We start from the raw sequence: 19,674 nt of genomic DNA on the forward strand, positions 1-19,674 counted from the left end.
CAAGACTTACCTGAAATTCTGCCAAATTCTTACTAAATTACAACCCTCTGAAATTATAATTATTTAATACAAAATTCTCCTCTGAAATTATAATTATTCAATACAAAATTCTCCTCCTTCATATGTACAACCATATCGACACACTGCTACACATTTAAATTCCAAATTATGCCAGTACAACCACCACACTTACCAAAAAAGAAATGATGGAAGAAGCTTAATCAACTAGACAACAACAAAAAATATTGTAATCAGCGTAAATGGGTTTCCAAAACCTTCCAGTTTTGATCATAATTTGTTGGGGATAATTGGTATGCCAAGAAAGAAATATAATTTCATGTTAGGTTAGTGTCCACAAATGTTCCATAAATTAACCTACAAGATTTGCGATGCGATATTCTTGTGGAATGTCACCTAATACTTCGCATGGTAATTTTAGAATGTTACCTAATATTTCCCCATAGCAATGTTGCCAACCCTACAAGTAGTGTGACACCAGCTCCATGGTCCATGGTTATCTCAAGTGGTGTGACACTTAATCTAAGCAGCTCACTTAATCTAAAGAGCCCCATCGTTATCTGAAGTGCTGTGCACTTAATCTAACCATCTCACTTAATCTAACCAGCGCCATAATTATCTCATGTGGTGTGATACTTAAATCTAACAAGCTCAACAACAGTTTAAACCCACCTTCTACCCTTTAGAGCTAGCTCAACAATAATTCAAACCCCGCACTATGAAGTTATCTCAATCTGAAGTGGTGTGACACTATCTAACCAGCTCAACAATAGTTCAAACCCACCGGGGCATGGGTAAAATAATTTGTATTCAATTCACAAAGATCTAAAAAGAATAGAAATAACATGTCATTTGGAATACGGATTTTAGCACCTTGTCAATGGGCAAGAAACCTAATTTCACATCTCTACTTATATGGGACTAAAGCATGACTTTGCTCCTGTGGTTAGGTATTCCTTCTCACATGACATAACATTGGAACTATGCTACTAACAGAGGATTTCTATCTATATTAGATTCCTAAGCACTATGATATGCAATTAACATGACATGGCACGACACACTGGATCCCACGCACTAGCCTAGGATTCAAATAGATTTTAAATTGTTAAGCACTGTGAAATGCATTTTTTTGCACTACTAGTCCAAAATTTAGGAATGAACAAACTATATGACCAGTACTCAATTTGTCAAAGCACTGGTTTAGATGATATACAAATGAATTTGACAATCAAATTGCACTAACCGCATAATCAGAATCCACAACTTTTTTCACATATAAGCAATCGATTCTACCTAACCAAACTGAAGGTGGAGAAGAAAAAATATGAATAACTTGTTAGACTGTACAATCATTTATGATTTTTGCCGTTTGTTTCCTTCCTCCCTAGGGCATCTCGTAGGACTCCAATGTCTTAGCATGCGTCAAAGGTATAAGCATTTAAGGATTTTGATTCAATCAAATCAGCTATCCATTTTTTCTTACATCGAAACGTAAAACAGGCAAATTGCGACACAATGGACTGCAAATACTCAGGCCCAAATTATAGGGCAAATAAAGATTGAAAGTAAAGCTTCATAGGCATAATACAAACCGAGAATTTATGCTAATGTACTGCAAATGTTTTTCCATGCTTCAGACCTTTCAACCGATAAATAAAAGCAATGAATAACACCATTACCAGGATCAGTTCCACGAAAACCATATTCAGGTCCAATTATTCTCTATATACTACCGACTCCCTCTACACACCACGTGGAGAAGTTGTGCAAACCTCTTCGACTTTCTCAATATAATAAGACTTGGGGACACGTCCCAGAAGAACAATGGAGTAAAATTAAATGCCATTGTTAACAAGAGAAAGATCCGTCAAATACACAACAGGATGAATATTTCAAATTAAAGTAGTACAGGAAGAATGCTGATAACATTTGAGGTTGTAACTTGCATGACTGAACAATTCAGGAAAGCCAACCGATACTGATACAAAGCTTCAGAAGAGATTCTTTACAGAAAATTGTCAATCTTCGTAATCAGCAGCATGCTCCAAAAGATAGTTTGCTGCCAATTCTTCATTCTTGTCGCATGCCAAAAAAGCCTCTATGACAAGAGCTCGATCAAAACCCATAGCTTCAAGCTATAAAGACAGGAAGACAATTAATAAGGTTGAAAATCAAATCAAAATTTCACTGTATAATAGTGCGAAAATACAGAGTCTCTTAACACTTACCCGTTCTATTGCCTCCCGTTCTTCTGGTGTGACATTTATTGACTGAGGCATTTCTGCAGCAAATTGGCCGAGTAAATCCCTAAGAAATACATAAGGTCAGTTGGAGGTCCTCGACAGGAAGTACTTGAAAAGAATGAATAGTTATTGAGGGAAAAAAAATGGCTGAGAACATGGGAGAAGGTACCAAAAAGAAATGATAATCCAACCTTGTACAATAACCAGCTAAAGAAAGTTGTCTCAGAGAGTCTTAAAAAGGGCACGAAAAAATCTGTCCGGCAAATTAGCAAAAGAGGGAAGATCTCGTGTTTTAAAAACTTGTTGACAGTGAGTGACAAATAAGGCAGGTGATTTTCAGTGAAAATACAAAAGAATACAAGCTGTATCAGAACCGTATTGACCAGAATTTATGTAAATACAGTTATCATAATACTAAGATGTAAACTGAAGTCAGAGATGGAAGGGTTCTGCTAAATTTAAGTGCACTATATTTGGCAGAATGTGAAGGTAAGGCAAAGTCTACTTTCTCTTAGTGTCGACTTAGGAAAATTCTCTTTGGCAGAATGTGAAGCTAAGGCAAAGTCTACTTTCTCTGTTGACTTACAAAAATTCTCTAATTTTCTATAGTCAAAAATAGTAAATTGAACCCAGCATACATAGAGTTTTTATCTCATTTCGACTTGAGTGTGAGAGTCCAGTTCAACGCAGCAGCTCGACTTGAGTTCAAGGAAGAGATCGACTTGAGATCAAGGAAGCAGTTCACTTCAATTGTTGGCAATTTGAATCTATATAGAGAAGAGCGCAAACTTTGTGGATCATTGTATTATGCAGGAGCAGGAATTTGTGTGTTGAGCTCAGAAAATTTGTTCCAGATCATATCACTTGGAGAGGCCGAGCAGACTTGTGCAAGGAGGCAGGATCAGCCGGTACAGTTCGTACAGTCACGCAAGAAAGACGCCGAGTTGCTCTAGAGGGTGCAGGGTATTGTGTGGAGGAACAGAGAATTCAAAGGGAATTTTTCCCAGTGCTTTGTAATTGAATTACTGAGATTTTTTCTGAGCAGATCAATAAATAAAACACAAATTAGCAGGTTTTCCCTCGTTGGGGTTTCCTGAGCATTTTTGGTGTTTTGTTATTTATGCTTGTGTCTTCGTGATTTTATTTTCTGCTACAAATTCGTCAGAATATTCAGTATATCTGATCAATGAATTTCGCAGTTCAGTTTTCTAGTTCTTGCATTTGAGAAGACTGTTCAAATTAACCGCTGGGTATTAGAAAACTAACATGGTATCAGAGCTACGGACTGATTGAAGACTAGAATATTCAGTATAGTATTCAGTATATTTGATCAATGAATTTCGGAGTCAGTTTTCTACTTCTTGCATTTCAGGATACTGTTCAAATTAGCCGCTGGGTATTAGAAAACTAACATGGTATCAGAGCTACGGACTGATTGAAGACCAGAAAGCAGTATATTTTTTTCTCAAAAGCTTGTAACAGTTACAATGCAGATTGTGCAGTTTCCGCAATCTTTAGGAGGCTTGCGCAAGCGCGTTTTTTAGCAGTTCAAGTTAGATCATGACATACCTGGGTCTGAGATTTGAGGACCACCTTCATGGGGCCTCGAATTTCTGGTCTTGGAAGGAGAGGATTGGTATAGTTTTGGAGTGGGGAGTTTGGGAATTTGTGGAGAGTCCACCAGCTGCACCAGCGGATCCTCAGCAACTAGCCCAACATAATAAGCAGGACGCAAAGGCCAAAAGAATAATCCTTGAAGGAGTCAAGGATTACATCCTACCACATCTTTCCAGAAAGAAGACAGCTCAGGCTATGTGGACAGCTATCTTAGCATTGTACTTGCATTTCAGAAAACTGTTCAAATTAACCGCTGGGTATTAGAAAACTAACATGGTATCAGAGCTACGGACTGATTGAAGACCAGAAAGCAGTATATTTTTTCCTCAAAAGTTTGTAACAGTTACAATGCAGATTGAGCAGTTTCCGCAAGTGTGCAGGTGTTTTCTTTAGCAAGCTTGCGCAAGCGTGTTTTTGAGCTACGGACTGATTGAAGACCAGAAAGCAGTATATTTTTTTCTCAAAAGCTTGTAACAGTTACAATGCAGATTGTGCAGTTTCCGCAAGTGCGCAGTTGTTTTCTTTAGCAGGTTTGCGCAAGCGTGTTTTTGAGCAGTTCAAGTTAGAGCATGTCATACTTGGGTCTGAGATTTGAGGACCACCTTGATGGGGCCTCGAATTTCTGCTCTTGGAAGGAGGGGAGAGGATTGATATAACTTTGGAGGAGTGGGGAGTTTGGGAATTTGTGGAGAGTCCACCAGTTGCACCAGCAGATCCTCAGCAACTAGCCAACATAACAAGCAGGACGCAAAGGCCAAAAGAATAATCCTTGAAGGAGTCAAAGATCACACCATACCACATATTTCCAGAAAGAAGACAGCTCAGGCTATGTGGACAACTATCTTAGCATTGTACTTGCATTTCAGAAAACTGTTCAAATAAACCAGTGTTCCACGGAGTTGCGTCTCCCAGGGTTGAGTGCGCGCACCCCACGCACCTGGGACGGGGGGGCGTATGGGGAAACGTTTCCCCACGTCCCCCTTTTGGGGAGACGCAGGGGGGGACGTTTTCCCAGCCTCAAAATGGGCTATGCGTCCCCCCTTAAATTTGCTTGTAAACAATGATTTATGACAAGGAAAACGTAGTATTTGACCATATTTCCCTACTAATGCTATGTTATTCATGGTAATGTTAAATTCTTAAAGTAAAAGTGACAATCTCCTTAAATTTTTAACATTACCATGAAATGACTCGGGGTGTTTGAGAGTGGTTCTGACCTCATTGGATTTCATATGGAGAAAGTAGAATTTTAGATCTCACTCAAAATCCAGCAGACTTAACAGTTTTTCAGGAATTCAGGATTCGATGGAGTGCAATGTTTCCATTGCATTTTGTCATGTACAAGGTATGGAATTGGTAATTAATCAAGAGCACCAAGCCCTCTATGTACTTTAGAGTGACTTTTAGACTCACCATTCCATTGTTTTTGAGCTTTAATTATATCAATTTACTATTCCAGTCTTTAGATCAATTTTTGAGGAATTCAAGATTCGATGGAGTGCAACGTTTCGATCGCATTTTGTCATGTACAAGGGTATGGAATTAGTATTTAATCAAGAGCATCAAGCCCTCTGTGTACTTTAAGAGTGACTTTTAGACTCATCACTCCATTGTTTTTGAGTTTAGTTATATCAATTTACTATTCCAGTCTTTAGATTTCAGTATCTATTATAGTCTATTTTGCTTAGTATTAATTAGATTCTAGAATGATAAATGATGAATTTTAATTTTAATTCAATTTAGAATCTAGAATGATGAATGATGAATTTAATTTTTAAATCAATTTAGATTCGAGAATGGTGAATAATGAATATTGAATATGGATCAAAGTATTTCATTATTGAATCTCATGGTTTATGGATGAATCATGTATGTATTAGTAAGGATGATGAGTATGGATCAATGTATTTCATTATTTAATTCAATTATGTATGTATCATTCTATATATGCTTTCGTTATTGAATATGAATTTGAAATATATATATATATATATATATATTAAAAAGGGAAAAAAATTATATACCCCGACGTCCCCCCTAAATTTACCTAAAAATTTAGGGTACTCCCCCACGTCCCCCTTGTGCGTCTCCCCGCACCTGCGTCTCCCCATCCCAGAGAATTGGTGGAACATTGAAATAAACCGCTAGGTATTAGAAAACTAACATGGTATCAGAGCTACAGACTGATTGAAGACCAGAAAGCAGTATATTTTTTCCTCAAAAGCTTGTAACAGTTACAATGCAGATTGTGCAGTTTCCGCAAGTGCACAGGTATATTTTTTCCTCAAAAGCTTGTAACAGTTACAATGCAGATTGTGCAGTTTCCGCAAGTGCACAGGTGTTTTCTTTAGCAGGCTTGCGCAAGCGTGGTTTTGAGCAGTTCCAGTTAGAGCATGGCATACCTGGGTCTGAGATTTGAGGACCACCTTGATGGGGCCTCGAATTTCTGCTCTTGGAAGGAGAGGATTGGTATAGTTTTGGAGTGGGGAGTTTGGGAATTTGTGGAGAGTCCACCAGCTGCACCAGGAGATCCTCAGCAACTAGCCCAACATAATAAGCAGGATGCAAAGGCCAAAAGAATAGTCCTTCAAGGAGTCAATGATCACATCACACCACATCATTCCAGAAAGAAGACAGCTCAGGCTATGTGGACAGCTATCTTAGCATTGTACCAGGGTACGAGTGAGGCCAGGACGCTGGTACTCCGAGATAAGCTCAGAAATATCAAGATGACTAAGTCGGAGTCCGTGATTTCTTACTTTACCAGATTCACCCAAGTGAAGACCAAGTTAGCCAGGGTTGGGGCGACAGTCTCAGACAGACACCTTGTCAGTTTTGCATTATTGGGCTTTCCCGAGTCATGGAAAATTTTCATTGATGAAGTGAGTGGCAGAGAAAAGCTTCTAGATTGGGAGCGACTATGGAGTATTGTGTGCAAGAGGAGATCCGGAAGCAAACAAAATCTATGTATCATACGAAGACTGAGGAAGAGGATAACTTTTCCCTGGCTGGAAAAGGGAGCAAGGCCAAGGGCAAGAATAAGAAAGATCTCATCAAAATGAAGTGCTTCTCTTGTCATTAGATTGGGCACCATTCCACCATGTTTCCAAACAAGAAGGAGTCCAAGAAGGATCATCTGGTAGCATCAGCAAAGGTGGAAGAGATCTCTTCTCAGTTTGAGGAGTTTTCACTCATAGCTTGCATGGCAAGATCAGCGGCCAGCAGCGTATGGTATATTGATAATGGAGCATCCTTTCATATGACCGGGAACAAGGGTTACTTCAACTAGTGAACAGCGAGGGATATGCAGTTTCATAAAGAGAGGACAGATGATGGCAAGTACCTAGCGCGGGGCATGGGTACAGTCAAGTTTGAGAGGGAGTCGGAAAACCTCTCTACCTTAGAAATGTCATCTATGTCTCACGGTTGAAGAAAAACCTGGTTTCAGTTTCAACCTTGGAGAGCAAAGGGTTTGAGGTTATCTTCAGCAGAGGGAAGGCCTTCATCAAGCATCTCAACTCCAAAGTAGCTAAGCAAATTGGAGTTAGAGTGAAGAACCTCTACAAGCTATAGTGTGAGACAAAAGCGACCCTGAGCAAAGAGATCAGTGCGCATAGATGTGACCTTAGGGAGCTTTGGCATAGGTAGGCGTATGGGTCACCTGAACCATGGAGCGCTGAGGATTTTGAGGCAAATTGCCACAAGGTTACCACAGTGCAGTGTAGATCAGCATGATGTGTACAAGGGTTGCACACTTGGCAAGTATGCTAAGACATTCTTTTCCAGGAGAGACAACAGAGCCATGAGTATCTTGGAACTAGTACATCCAGATGTATGTGGACCATTTTCCTCTCCATCCCTGATGGGATACAAATATTGTGTCAACTTTATTGATGACCACTCGAGAAAGACATGTACCTTCTTCATGAAGAAGAAAGATAAAGTTTTCTTGAAGTTTGTGGAGTTCAAGGCATTGGTGGAGAACCAGACTGGTAGGAGGATCAAGGCGTTGAGGTCAAACAATGGTGGAGAGTACATCTCCAATGCTTTAAGGGATTTGTGTGCCAAGGAGGTCATCAGGAGAGAGCTCATTGCACCTCATAACCCTCAGCAAAATGGGATGGCTGACACAAGAACTAAAGCAAAGCATTGTTGGAGCGGTCAGGGCTATGTTGCATGACTAGGGGCTACCCATGTTTCTTTGGGCATGGGCATGCAACACTGCAGTCTTTTTGTAGAACAAAAATCCACATACAGTGTTAGGCAGAGTCACACCAGAGGAGGTTTTCACATACAATAAGCCTAATGTGTCTCACTTCTGGATTTTTAGCAGTCTTGTTTACTGCCATGTATCTTCAGATAGACAGAGGAAGCTTGAGCCCACAACAAAGAAGGGCATTTTCGTGGGCTATAGTGCGACATCTAAGGTGTACAAGGTGTATATTTCAGCACTCAGGTAGACAGTGATCAAACATAATGTGAAGTTCGAGGAAGGGCTCTTAGGAAGAACTTGGAGCGTGCGCAGGGTACAGCACAAGAGGAGCGGCAGCAAGCTCCCAACCAAGAGGCCTAGTCAACTCCTCAGACTTCACCACGGCCAATTGTGGGACAAGCCGCGCAGCATGCAAATGAAAAGAAAGCGTTAAGTATAGAAGGAGAGAACAAAGCGAGTGGACCCCACTCAGCGAGTGACTCCCAGTACAAGGAGAGTTTGAGCCAAGTAGGAAGATGAGTTGAATAGGGGCGCTCAGGAGAGAGTTGGACCTCCCAATACCACACTCAAATAGTGTAAACAACCACAAAGATATATGGGGTACATGGCACTTATGACCTAGGTGATAGACTCAAAGCCTTCTTGTTACAAAGAGGCAGCCACTCGACAAGTTTGGCGTGACGCTATGGTGGAAGAGTACTCTTCCATCATGCAAAACGTTGTCTGGGAGATTGTACCAACATTGGTTGGAAAATCATTTGTGGGATCATGTTGGATGTACAAGATTAAGCATGCAGTTGATGGGAGTGTGGAGAAGTGTAAGGCTAGATTCGTGGCCGAAGAGTTCTCTCAAGTCGAAGGGATTGACTTGATATTCATCCATTAGGACTATTCTGGAAATTGCACCACAGATGGGGTGGAGGATCCACCAGAGGAATGTGAAGACTACCTTCCTTAACGGACTTGTTGAGGAAGAGATATATGTTGAGCAGCCTGAGGGATTTGAGAGTCAAGACCTTCAGCAAAGGCATACATGTTTGCAAGCTGAGGAGAGATCATTACGGGCTCATGCAAGCACCCAGGGCATGGTATGCCTAGATAGACAACTACCTTCTCAGATTAGGCTTCACCAAGAGTGAAGTTGACCCTAATCAGTACTATATTGTGGTTGAGAGCCAACCTCTCATTCTTGTGTTGTACGTTGATGATTGGATATTGACAGGGGATGAGAAGCTTATATGTGACTGCAAGAGAGATCTTGCAGAAGACTTTGAGATAGATGAAGGATATATTTCCTTGGGCTAGAGGTATCGCAGAGTTATGGAAAGATATTCTCGGGACATGGCAAATATATGCAAGATATTCTCAAGAGGTTCCACATGCAAGATTGCAAGCCCATGACATTCCTCTAGTCACAAACTAGAGGAAGGTAGATGTTACCAGGAGGAAGGTAGATGTTACCAGAGGTGAGCGAGTGGATGCCCCACTATATACACGCAGCTCATAGGGTCGCTAAAGTATCTTGTGAAGACACGACCAAACATTTGCTTTGAAGTTAACTAGTTGAGCCGACCAGAGTGCATTGTGTTGTTGCCAAGCAAGTGTTGAGGTATCTCAGGGGCACAGTAGATTACGGATTGTTGTACAAGCAAGTTGATGGAGTGAATCTTTGGGGATTCACAAATGCAGATTGGGTAGGGGGTTCAACCTACAGGAAGAGCACTTCAGGCTGTGCTTTCAGTGTTGGGTCAACAGTTGTTTCCTGGTTAAGGAGGAAGCAAAGATCAGTGGCACTGAGCTCAACTGAGGCTGAGTACATGGTTGCCAGCTTGGCAGCTTGCAAGGTTATTTGGTTGAGGAAGCTACTTGTCGGGTTGTTCAGTCAGAGGTTGGAGCCCACGGTCATAAACTGTGATAATCAGAGTTGCATCAAGCTCTCTGAAAATCCAGTGTTTCATGACCGCTCCAAACACATTGAGATCAATCACCATATTAGAGATTGTGTTTACAGGGGTAAAGTCAGCCTTTAGTACGTACCCACAGAGGAGCAGACAGCAGATATCTTGACCAAGGCATTGGCAAGAGGAAGTTTCATCTACTTCAAAGATAAATTGGGTGTTGTACATACCACCTTCCTCTCTAAGGGGAAGTGTTAATTGAAGTTAGAGATGGAACGTTCTACTAAATTTAGAAGTGCACTGTATCTGGCAAAAGAACCCGCATGTGAAGCTAAGGCACAGTCTACTTTCTCCAAGTGTTGACATAGGGAAATTTTCTAATTTTCTATGTTCAAAAATAGTAAATTGAACCCAGCAAGCATAGAGTTTTTATCTCAATTCGACTTGAGTTTGAGAGTCCAGTTTGAGAGTCGAGAAGTTAGTTTGACTTGAGTTCAAGGCAACAGCTCGCCTTGAGTCCAAGGCATGCAATTCGACTTGAGTTCAAGGAAGCAGATCGCTTCAATTGTTGACAGTTCGATTCTATATAGAGAAGAGCGCAGACTTTGTGGATCATTGTATTATGCACGAGCAGGAATTTGTGTGTGTTGAGCAAAAGAAAATTCGTTCCAGATCGTATAACTTAGAGTGGTCGAGCAAACTTGCGCAAGTAGGCAGGATCAGCCAGTACAGTTCATACAGCCATGCAAGAAAGCCCGAGTTGCTCTAGAGTGTGCAACGTATTGTGTGAAGGAACAGAGAATTCAAAGGGAATTTTTCCCATTGCTTTGTAATTGAATCACTGAGATTTTTTCTGAGCAAATCAATAAAAACACAAATTAGCAGATTTTCCCTAGTTGGGATTCCTGAATATATTTGGGCTTTTGTTATTTATGCTTGTGCCTTCGTGATTTTATTTTCTGCTGCAAAATCGTTAGAAATGGGATTCGCAATGGGAGTCGCAATTTTCTGCTGCAAAATATAAATTCGTTATATTTATATTATTTATATATTTTATTCGTTATATATTTTAAGATTGTGACTGTACCAAGAGTCACGTCTCATCCAAATTAGTCGCGACCAATGTTGCACGAAGCGGGAGCGAAGCGGAAGCGGAAGCGAAAGCGCCATTTTCCAAAAATCTAGGAAGCGAAGCGTCCGCGGAAGCGTCTGCTATATATATATATATTTTTTATATTTTTTTGCATTTATACTCAAAACAAACATCCCAAATACCAAATTAATTGTAGAAGACATGAAAACATGCATATTTTTGCATAAATCAAGATAGATATGCATCCATGATTCCATTGTAGTTACTAGTATGTACAACAATCATCTATATTCTAGCTATTACAAACATACATCAAATTTTTAAGCATATTATAAAACATAAAACATTTAAGCATATTATAAAACATAAAACATAGAGCATATTATTATTTATCTAGCAAGTGAGCAACTGTCAACATTTGTCATGTCCAAAATTCAAATAATAATGTTTACAAAATATGTCACTTGGTCACCGCCAAGCCAAAAAGGTTCAAAATTCAAATTCACAAGTCTACAAGTCTAATGAGCAATCTATGACAAAAAGTAGTAGATTGTGAATATATCTACTAATCTCTCCTCCTTCCACCACGAATAGAACGTGGTGGCGGGCCTCCACGTGGTGGCAATGAAGAAGATGGTGCCTCTGGAAGTCGTGGCACTGAAACTGATGAAGAAGAACCCCCTGCTGTTGGTGTTGAACCATGGAACCTAGGAACCAAGGGACCAGATGAGGGAGCATCTACTATATTTATATTTTTTTTGCTTTCATTTGTCACCCTAACCCAAGGTGGACCCACCCCCAACAAGCAAACTCACCTAAAATTTAAAAAAAAATTGAAAAAAAAACGATTTTCTAAATGCTTTTCCGGAAGCTTTTCTGGAAGCTTCTCGGAAGCGTCTCGGAAGCGCCTGGGAAGCGTCTGGGAAGCGCCGTACGAAACGCGCTTCGGCGCTTCGGAAGCGCCAGCGCTTCCAAATTTCCAGGAAGTGTCTAAAAATTTCGGAAGCGCGCTTCCTGGGCGCTTCCGTACGGGGCACGCTTCGGGCCTAGGATCCGGGGGGGGGCGCTTCCTGCAACATTGGTCGCGACTCATCCAAATTTTCAAAAAAAAAATATTATTATAATTAAAAAAAAAAAAAAAAAACTATATAAGTCTTATATAGTTACATATAAAAGGAAAAGTGGGTCTCAAAAAAGTATATATAGTTTTATATAATTATAATTTTATAATATATATAAATTAAAATTATATAATATATATAATTTATAATTATATATATTAAAAAAAATTATTGTTATATAAAATTTTATCAATAGAGTGAACAAAAAAAGAAGAAGAAGAAGAGAATATTTGAAATATATATATATTAGATTTTCATAAGAGAGAAGTGGAAATATATTTTATAGATTAAAAGAATATATACTATAAAAAAAAAAATTATATAAAAAGAGAGGAAAAAAAAAAGGAGAGAGAATATATCATAATAAAAAAAATAGAAAAAAATAAATAAATAAATTCTTGAAAAAAAATTATTAAAAAAAAGTAATTTAAAAAAAAAAATTAATATTCAAGAAGCAAAAATAGAGTCTAATACAAAAATGAAGGCCATAAGATTCCCAGAAACCGCACCCAGAGATGGTAAAGCGTTATTTAACATTAAAGGAACTCTCGCAGGAAAAGATGTTATTATTTCTATTTCTCCGGCAGAAGATGCAAATTATATAACACCTAAAATCGCAAACCAACTAGTGATTCCAGAGTCAAATATAACTGAAAAATTAGAATTAGACCTTTTTCGCAATAAAATATATGACATAGCCAATTTACCGTTAAACATTGAAGATTATACATTTGTATCACAATTCTCAGTTCAGACCCTATGGAACAATCAAGGGGACATTATTTTGGGTTTACCTTGGATGGAAACTTTAGGTTCCTTTATTCTAAATACTAAGAAAAAGTTTTTAACATTTTCTTACAAGAAGAAGAAAATAACGCTCCAAGATTTTACACTAAAACCAAATTCAGTAACACCAGAAGATATCTTAGATATTTCAAAAGTAATGTCTCAAGAAGGTAAAAAGGTATTACAAAATATGCAAAAAGAAATTGACAAAATCAATGTTGACAAAAATGAAGAAGTTTCTCGATTTAAAAACCATAGCGAAAAATTGTTGACACAAATTAAGAAACTTAAGAAGGATAAGAAGTCATTAGAAAGCCAGGTCCAACAACTTATCAAGAAGGAAGCATCAAATGTAGGAATTCAAGTAGATGACAAAACAACAAATATCGATTAAGTGAATGTCACAACTCAGGAAGAAGATGAGCAAGTTGAATAAAAAACGCGCTTGGATGTTGCAGTTCAAACAATGAACATCCCCAGTGAACGTTTCATAACCAACTCAACAACATCTTCGCCAGAAGAAAATATAAAAATTGGCACATGCCCAGTAAGGAAAAATCAAACAAAAAAGGTTCCATATCGGCATCCAAATCATGAGAACAGACAAATCAACTATGCTACATATTTGAACCAATCAGAACCGAAACAACAAACTAATGTTCCAAAAAAGAGTAATGTAACCTCAACCCAGTGCTACGAGGACAAGTCATTACAAAGTTTTAGTGATCAGAATGCTATACATAAGATTAATCTAGGATGGTCTGATCCCTTCTCAGTGCGACAATTTTGTTTGTCGCTAAGAAGATCATATCAGCTTGTATCGACGAAGATGATTGTTCCAAGAGAGAGAGACTTTCGAAGCCGAAAAGGAGATCAAGCCTTTTTCATCGACAAGCTTTGAGGACAGCTTTTTGAGGAAGGAGGCAATGTAACGAATAAAATATATAAATAATATAAATATAATGTAAAAGATAATAATCATAAATAATAGTTAGTTAAGCTAGTAATTAGGTTGAAGAGGCATGTCTAATAGGACATGACTCTTCATGAAGAGACACTTGCTTGGTATATAAGCAAGCCTCTCGTTCTCATTTGTAAATTATCATTCTTATTCTTATTCACATATTTAATATAATATTTATATCCTTAATGGATAATTTAATATTCCAAGTCTTTTGGAGTAATTAATCTTAAGAAGGAACTTTGTTCGCTTCAGCCAGCAAGAGGGATTTCAAAATTAATCCTTGATAATAAATTATTCCGCTAATCCAATGCTCATAAGATCAAAGATTGTCAAATTTTCCCAAGAAAACATCTAATGGGAAGGTGTGGTAATAACCTTTATGGATGTAGTGGGGATGTACCCTGACTATCTTATCCAAGGTATGGGTAGAGTACCACAAGAAAATTTCTGGAGTCTATCCAGAAGCTTCTGATCTGACTCAGATGGACAGCCCTGACAGGAAAATTTATCAAATCTACCAAGGAAGATGACCCGTAAAGGAAGAAGGAGAGCGCTTGTAAGCAGAGGCAAAAAGAACAAGAGCATAGAGAAACAAAAGACAGGCACTTGTGGAGTGTGAGAGCAAGGCAGACAGAGAGACATACAGAGAGAGAGATGAGAAACAAGAGGCGGCTCTCGTGTGTACCCAAAACCCTGTGCGTGATTTTAGTCTACCTGGGTTTGCGAGTGAGGTCAGTGTTAAGAGTCTTACTTGGGTTTGCGAGTGAGGTCAGTGTTAAGAGTCTTTAACCTAAGCCGGAGGGCCAACTGGAATTGCTGAAGAATTTATTTGAATTGTGCACAAAAGCACCAAAGGGAAGCATAGGGACTATTAATTTGGAGAAGGGCTCTCTTTGTGCTGTGCAGACCCACTGTAGCCACATTGTGAACAAGAACAAACCCTGGCTCAATAAATTAAAAATGGCCTTACTCCTTACATCACCGATAGCCTGAGAGAGAATTGCCCTTTTGTGGTGCTCGCTGTGCAAGGCCACTGCGAACCCACCCCACAACAACGGGACAAACTCTAAGCTTAGTGAGATTCTAAGAGAACGAGTTTAACTTGATGAAGGAGAATGCCCTTCATGACTCCACCCTGTATAGTTGAGTGAGAACATCCCTCATGGCTTAATGGTCTGGCTCAGGGTGGCCAGCTGCAAGAAGGATTGCAATGCAGCTGAGCCTATGGTGGGGTGGAATGTGGTTCACCTTTTATCAGTTGAAGGCAGTATTTGACCTTAATCAGATAAGAGCCATTGTGTAATCTATCTCTGTATTGTAAATCTTTTAATAACGAACAGTTGATAAATTGTATATCTATGAGTTCGCCTGTTGAATAGACAGTATAGCCTATGTGATGCTTGCTCATGATATGATATCAAGCAAGAAAGCCTTAATCAAGCAAGAAGTTATAACTGAGCAGGGAAGTAAGGTTAACCTCTCCCCCTCCGTCTCTTGGATAGACTTAATGGCTGAATGGTTGTGGAAGACTCTTAATGAGTCTTAATCAGAAGCCTAGCCTGCTTTAAAGTTTAGATAGGCCAGAAGAGCTTTAATCTGTTGTGGAGGGTAGAGGGTATTTTGATGGTATGAACTTAGATGTAGGAGTAAAGCCTCGATAGCAGAGTAGAGACTCAAAGGAAGGAGTCCTCACAGAAAATATGAGTAAAGTGTTATAGAATTCATGGAAGAACTCTTGAACTAGTTGGGATGAAAAGGTTTGAAGGCCTGTGAGAGTCAAATTCAGGCCTTTAGAAAATTTGGCTTGAAAGCTTCATCAGAAACTTCAGAATTTCGAGGACTGATCCCTTTGGCTTCAGAAATCCTGAAAATTCAGAGATTGTGGCTTTGGCCCTAGCCCCTGGTCACATGGTCCGACCAAGGTCGTTACCAAAGGCTAGCCAAAAGAGCCTTTGGGTCATCGGGTTCGCAGATTGAAATACTAGCGATCAGTCTTTAACCTTTAACATTGCCAGACCTGACACATCTATCAACTAGCAGAGGTTTTCCTGTCGCAGATTGAAATAACAGCAATCAGGTTTTAACCTTTAACACTGAGAGACCCGACACATCCATCAACTAGCAGAGGTTTTCCTGTCACAGTGTATAACAGACTATCAGCTATCGAAATGTCAAAATAGCGAGTGTTCAGTGTCAGGCATCGGTGCAAACCCCCAATACTAACAGATCGCATCAATTGACAAAGATAGAATGTTCAGGTGCTGTCATTCAACGGGACCAGGGGCCAGGGGCCAGGATCAATCTCTCAGGCAGGTAAATAAGATCCTGACCTGGGAGCAGGGAAGGAGATAAACGCTAATGCTCGGGGAATGACCTTACCAGAACAAAAGGTAGTGTTTCTGAAAGCTAGAAGGGAGCACCATGTTAAACCTCGACACTGGTTAAACTTTGGGGCGATTCCCAGTTTTCATGTTGTGGACTCTAAAGTCCCATAACCTGAGGATTCCTAATCAAAAAGCCAATCCAGAACAGATTTGGTAAAAAACCTTGAGGCCAACCAGAGAATGTGTTAATGCTTGTATGCACCCAAATGATCCCCCGGGGCCCTCTTCCTATGGGAGGAAGTCAATTGATTAAAATGTTCGAAATTCAAATTCAGTCTCTGTGAGCCCAGGGGATCATTGGGAGCAGAAACCCAAAGACAACATTGGACGCTGCCAGAGGAGGGGATGGTCAATGTTAAACCTTGATAGTGCATCTAGCCATAATCCAGGCTTAGCAGGTGCAGGAGCAGTGATAAGGAATCATGAAGGTACCTTCAAATATGTGTATTTCTATTTCTTAGAGAAAGGAACACACAATAGAGTGGCAGGCCTTACATTTATAGAAGAAATTGAACTGGCACTCTTTTTTAAGAATTTGATGCGTGGATTGAAAGGATATTCTCTACTCCTCATCAATATGTTAACTCTCTTGGTAAAGCTGTCAGTAAAGCATGGGAACTCGAAAGCATAGTTAACAGATGCAGAAAGCCCCTACATGACCTTGAAGAAACAAAGTTTAGCCACATCCATATATCTGCAAATGCTGTTGGAGAATAGATAGCAAATTTTTCCAGTGATTCCAAGAGCAATGGAGTGCTTAGGCTTGAAGAGATGAACATCACAGGAAATGGGAATTGGAAGCAAACCCTCCGCAGGTCACTTTATGTGTCATCTAAGTAAGCTGATCAGATGGGTAGCAAGGTTTCCAGCGGTTGGATTAAAAATCATTGTAGGACCATGCTTAACAATCTATAATTAGAAGAAGAGGTCAGGAGTGAGAGTCAAGAAGCAGAAGTCCCAGGTTCCATGATTCAACTCCATCCAGATGTGATTGAAGCCATCAATCCCTTCAGGATTGACGCCCTCGATATCTTTGCAAAGCTTTCCTCCATATTATCATCCACTCAGCATTGTGCGACATCTATTCCACCTCAAGGGAAGAGGATATAAATCTGGACAATAGAGGCACAAATGACAAAGTTCATTCCCTCAATCTTAAATCTGCCAGGTCCCTGAGAGAAGTGGCAGTTGCCTCTCAGCCACATGAAATATCAGATAGGATCTATGAAATAAATACGGGCACTTAAAATGGTCCTCAAAGTAGACATTGTGCCCTTTTAGTATCCAGGACATTTCTGCTTATTTGGCATGAGTGTTATAGAGCTATCCCTATCAGACTATCTCAATCTGAGTTGGGCAAGGAAAATAGAAAACCCCCAGAAAGGGTGAGGAGAAAATAATCCTGGACTCCAGCACAGAAGAAGGGAAAAGCGAGTTCAGAATCTGAGACAGGGTTCTTGCAATGGATCACATTGAAGTTTAACCCTGTATGAAAGAGCTCCCAATCCACTCTAACCACAGGAAAAATCTTTGCTGGTTCAAAACGCCTGACAAATGAGCATCTGTGGGTAATTAGGAAGGACTTGGTGCACATCAAATCAGCCATGCCAGCTCTAACCAGCTACAATGAGAAGGAAGAAGGCAAGGGAAGGGGGAAAATAAAAGACAAAGTCGATCTAAAATTTTCTTTTTATTTTTGCATCATCCAGTCAGTAATCTGGCCTTGTAGTTGCCAGTAGCATGTTTCTTGGGATGTCTGTAAGAAGAACAGCATGTATGCTAGCCATGTAAATATATGTTGCATCTCACATAGTTTTTAAGGAAGTCATCAGAAGTAGCATAATCACATTACCATACATAAGTAGCATAATCTCATTACCATACGTAGCATAATCTCATTACCATACGTAGCATTGTGTGGTATAGTCTCACCATGGTGACTAGTTTTTGTTAATTAAAATATTATTCTTATATAGCAAAACATATATATCGGTGTGTGTCTCTCCATTAAGAAAATCACTAAAAATCCCTCCAAGTTTTAATTGAAAGAATTAACATTTTCAAAACATAATATACACTATTCACAATGTAAATGACATTGTGAGAATTGTTATCTTCTAGAGGGGATTTTTAGAATATGAACGGTAAAGACAAAATTTTAATTTAAGAACATACTTTTACTAATCAGTTTCTATCATAGCAAGGTTTTCTAACAAATGATAACTAGAAACCAGATCAAGCAACAGTGGATGTACATTCTTACAATGTTTTTCTTTGCACTACAACAAACATAAGCAACTTTTATTTTAAATAACAGTACCTACACTCACCCATCTGTTTCTTCGTTTATCAGATGAAGAAACTCAGCCTGATGATCTTGTATCAACCTCATTAGCTGTGGATTCTGTTTGCTAAGCTCCTGAAGCATTGGCTGTTCATATGTGCAGTCTGTCAGCAATGATTCTATGCAGAGGAAAGACTTGAAATGAAAATTTGAACCAATCGTTTTATTAAATCAGCTAACCTGAAGAATCTGGGGATTTGCCTGAACCATTGTACGCAGAGCTTGGAACTGGATAGTTACAAAAAATAAATAAACCATTAAAACCTGAAAAATATAACTGCAATGCTTAATCATCTAATTCTGTATAGATAGTGTATACAGATTGCTAGCCTAGTAAAAATAGAATCCATATAGGCATCCCAATATTAAGTGTGAGTAAGACCTCATATACGAGTTTTATGTAGCAATATGATGAACCATGTACAAGTATAAAACGTACTGAGGGATCTAGCAAAATCTGAGCAGATGCTTACTGGCAGCATCAAATCATAATTATAATCTATATTTTGGATAACAATCTTAAAAAAATTAGGGTTCCCAGCTGAAATTATTTTGACTAGTAGCTCAGAAATCAGAAATTAGATTATGAGTGAGTCTCTTCGTGGGTTAGGGCTTGTTTTGAAACAGGCCATATAGCTGCTCAATTCCCAAATGGATTTAAGAAGTAGAAATCAGCACCAAAAACCAACTTGGTGGGTCAGTTCTTCAGAGGGCAAATCTCCACCAGTTGCCCCTCTGCCACAAATGACTCCATTTTCTCAAGAAAAACAAGAACAGGTTTCCCAAAAACCCAAATTCAGAAGACCCGCTCCCACATGACTAAGGACAAGAAACCCATGGTAAGTCAAGCACTCAGCCAGTGGCAAGTTGGGCAGATCAAGCTGACAAAAGTTAAAAACAAATCCCTGGAACAAAAAGAATCCTCAGTTCAAGGTACTCCAGGTCTGGAAGAACCAGCAAGTACTCCACCTACTCCAAAAGAAGTCTGGA

General features: G+C 39.3%; 1 protein-coding gene across 1 annotated transcript in view; it reads right to left on the reverse strand.

The window, feature by feature from the left end:
• Positions 1 to 1,539: 1,539 nt before the first annotated feature.
• The window catches only part of LOC149223074 (ubiquitin receptor RAD23b-like), a 90,879-nt gene continuing 72,744 nt past the window's right edge, over positions 1,540 to 19,674 (reverse strand). Inside the window, exons 10-13 of the mRNA XM_089385740.1 lie at positions 18,865 to 18,912; positions 18,671 to 18,771; positions 2,250 to 2,328; positions 1,540 to 2,156 (exon numbers count right to left, since the gene is read on the reverse strand). Of these exons, the coding sequence (XP_089241866.1) occupies positions 2,040 to 2,156; positions 2,250 to 2,328; positions 18,671 to 18,771; positions 18,865 to 18,912 (345 nt within the window). The 3' untranslated portion in view covers positions 1,540 to 2,039. The remainder of the gene's footprint in view (positions 2,157 to 2,249; positions 2,329 to 18,670; positions 18,772 to 18,864; positions 18,913 to 19,674) is intronic.

The sequence above is a fragment of the Pinus tabuliformis genome, chromosome Q (assembly GCF_031772625.1).
Source record: "Pinus tabuliformis cultivar Carrire ecotype Pingquan chromosome Q, CPIR1, whole genome shotgun sequence".
NCBI lineage: Eukaryota > Viridiplantae > Streptophyta > Pinopsida > Pinales > Pinaceae > Pinus > Pinus tabuliformis.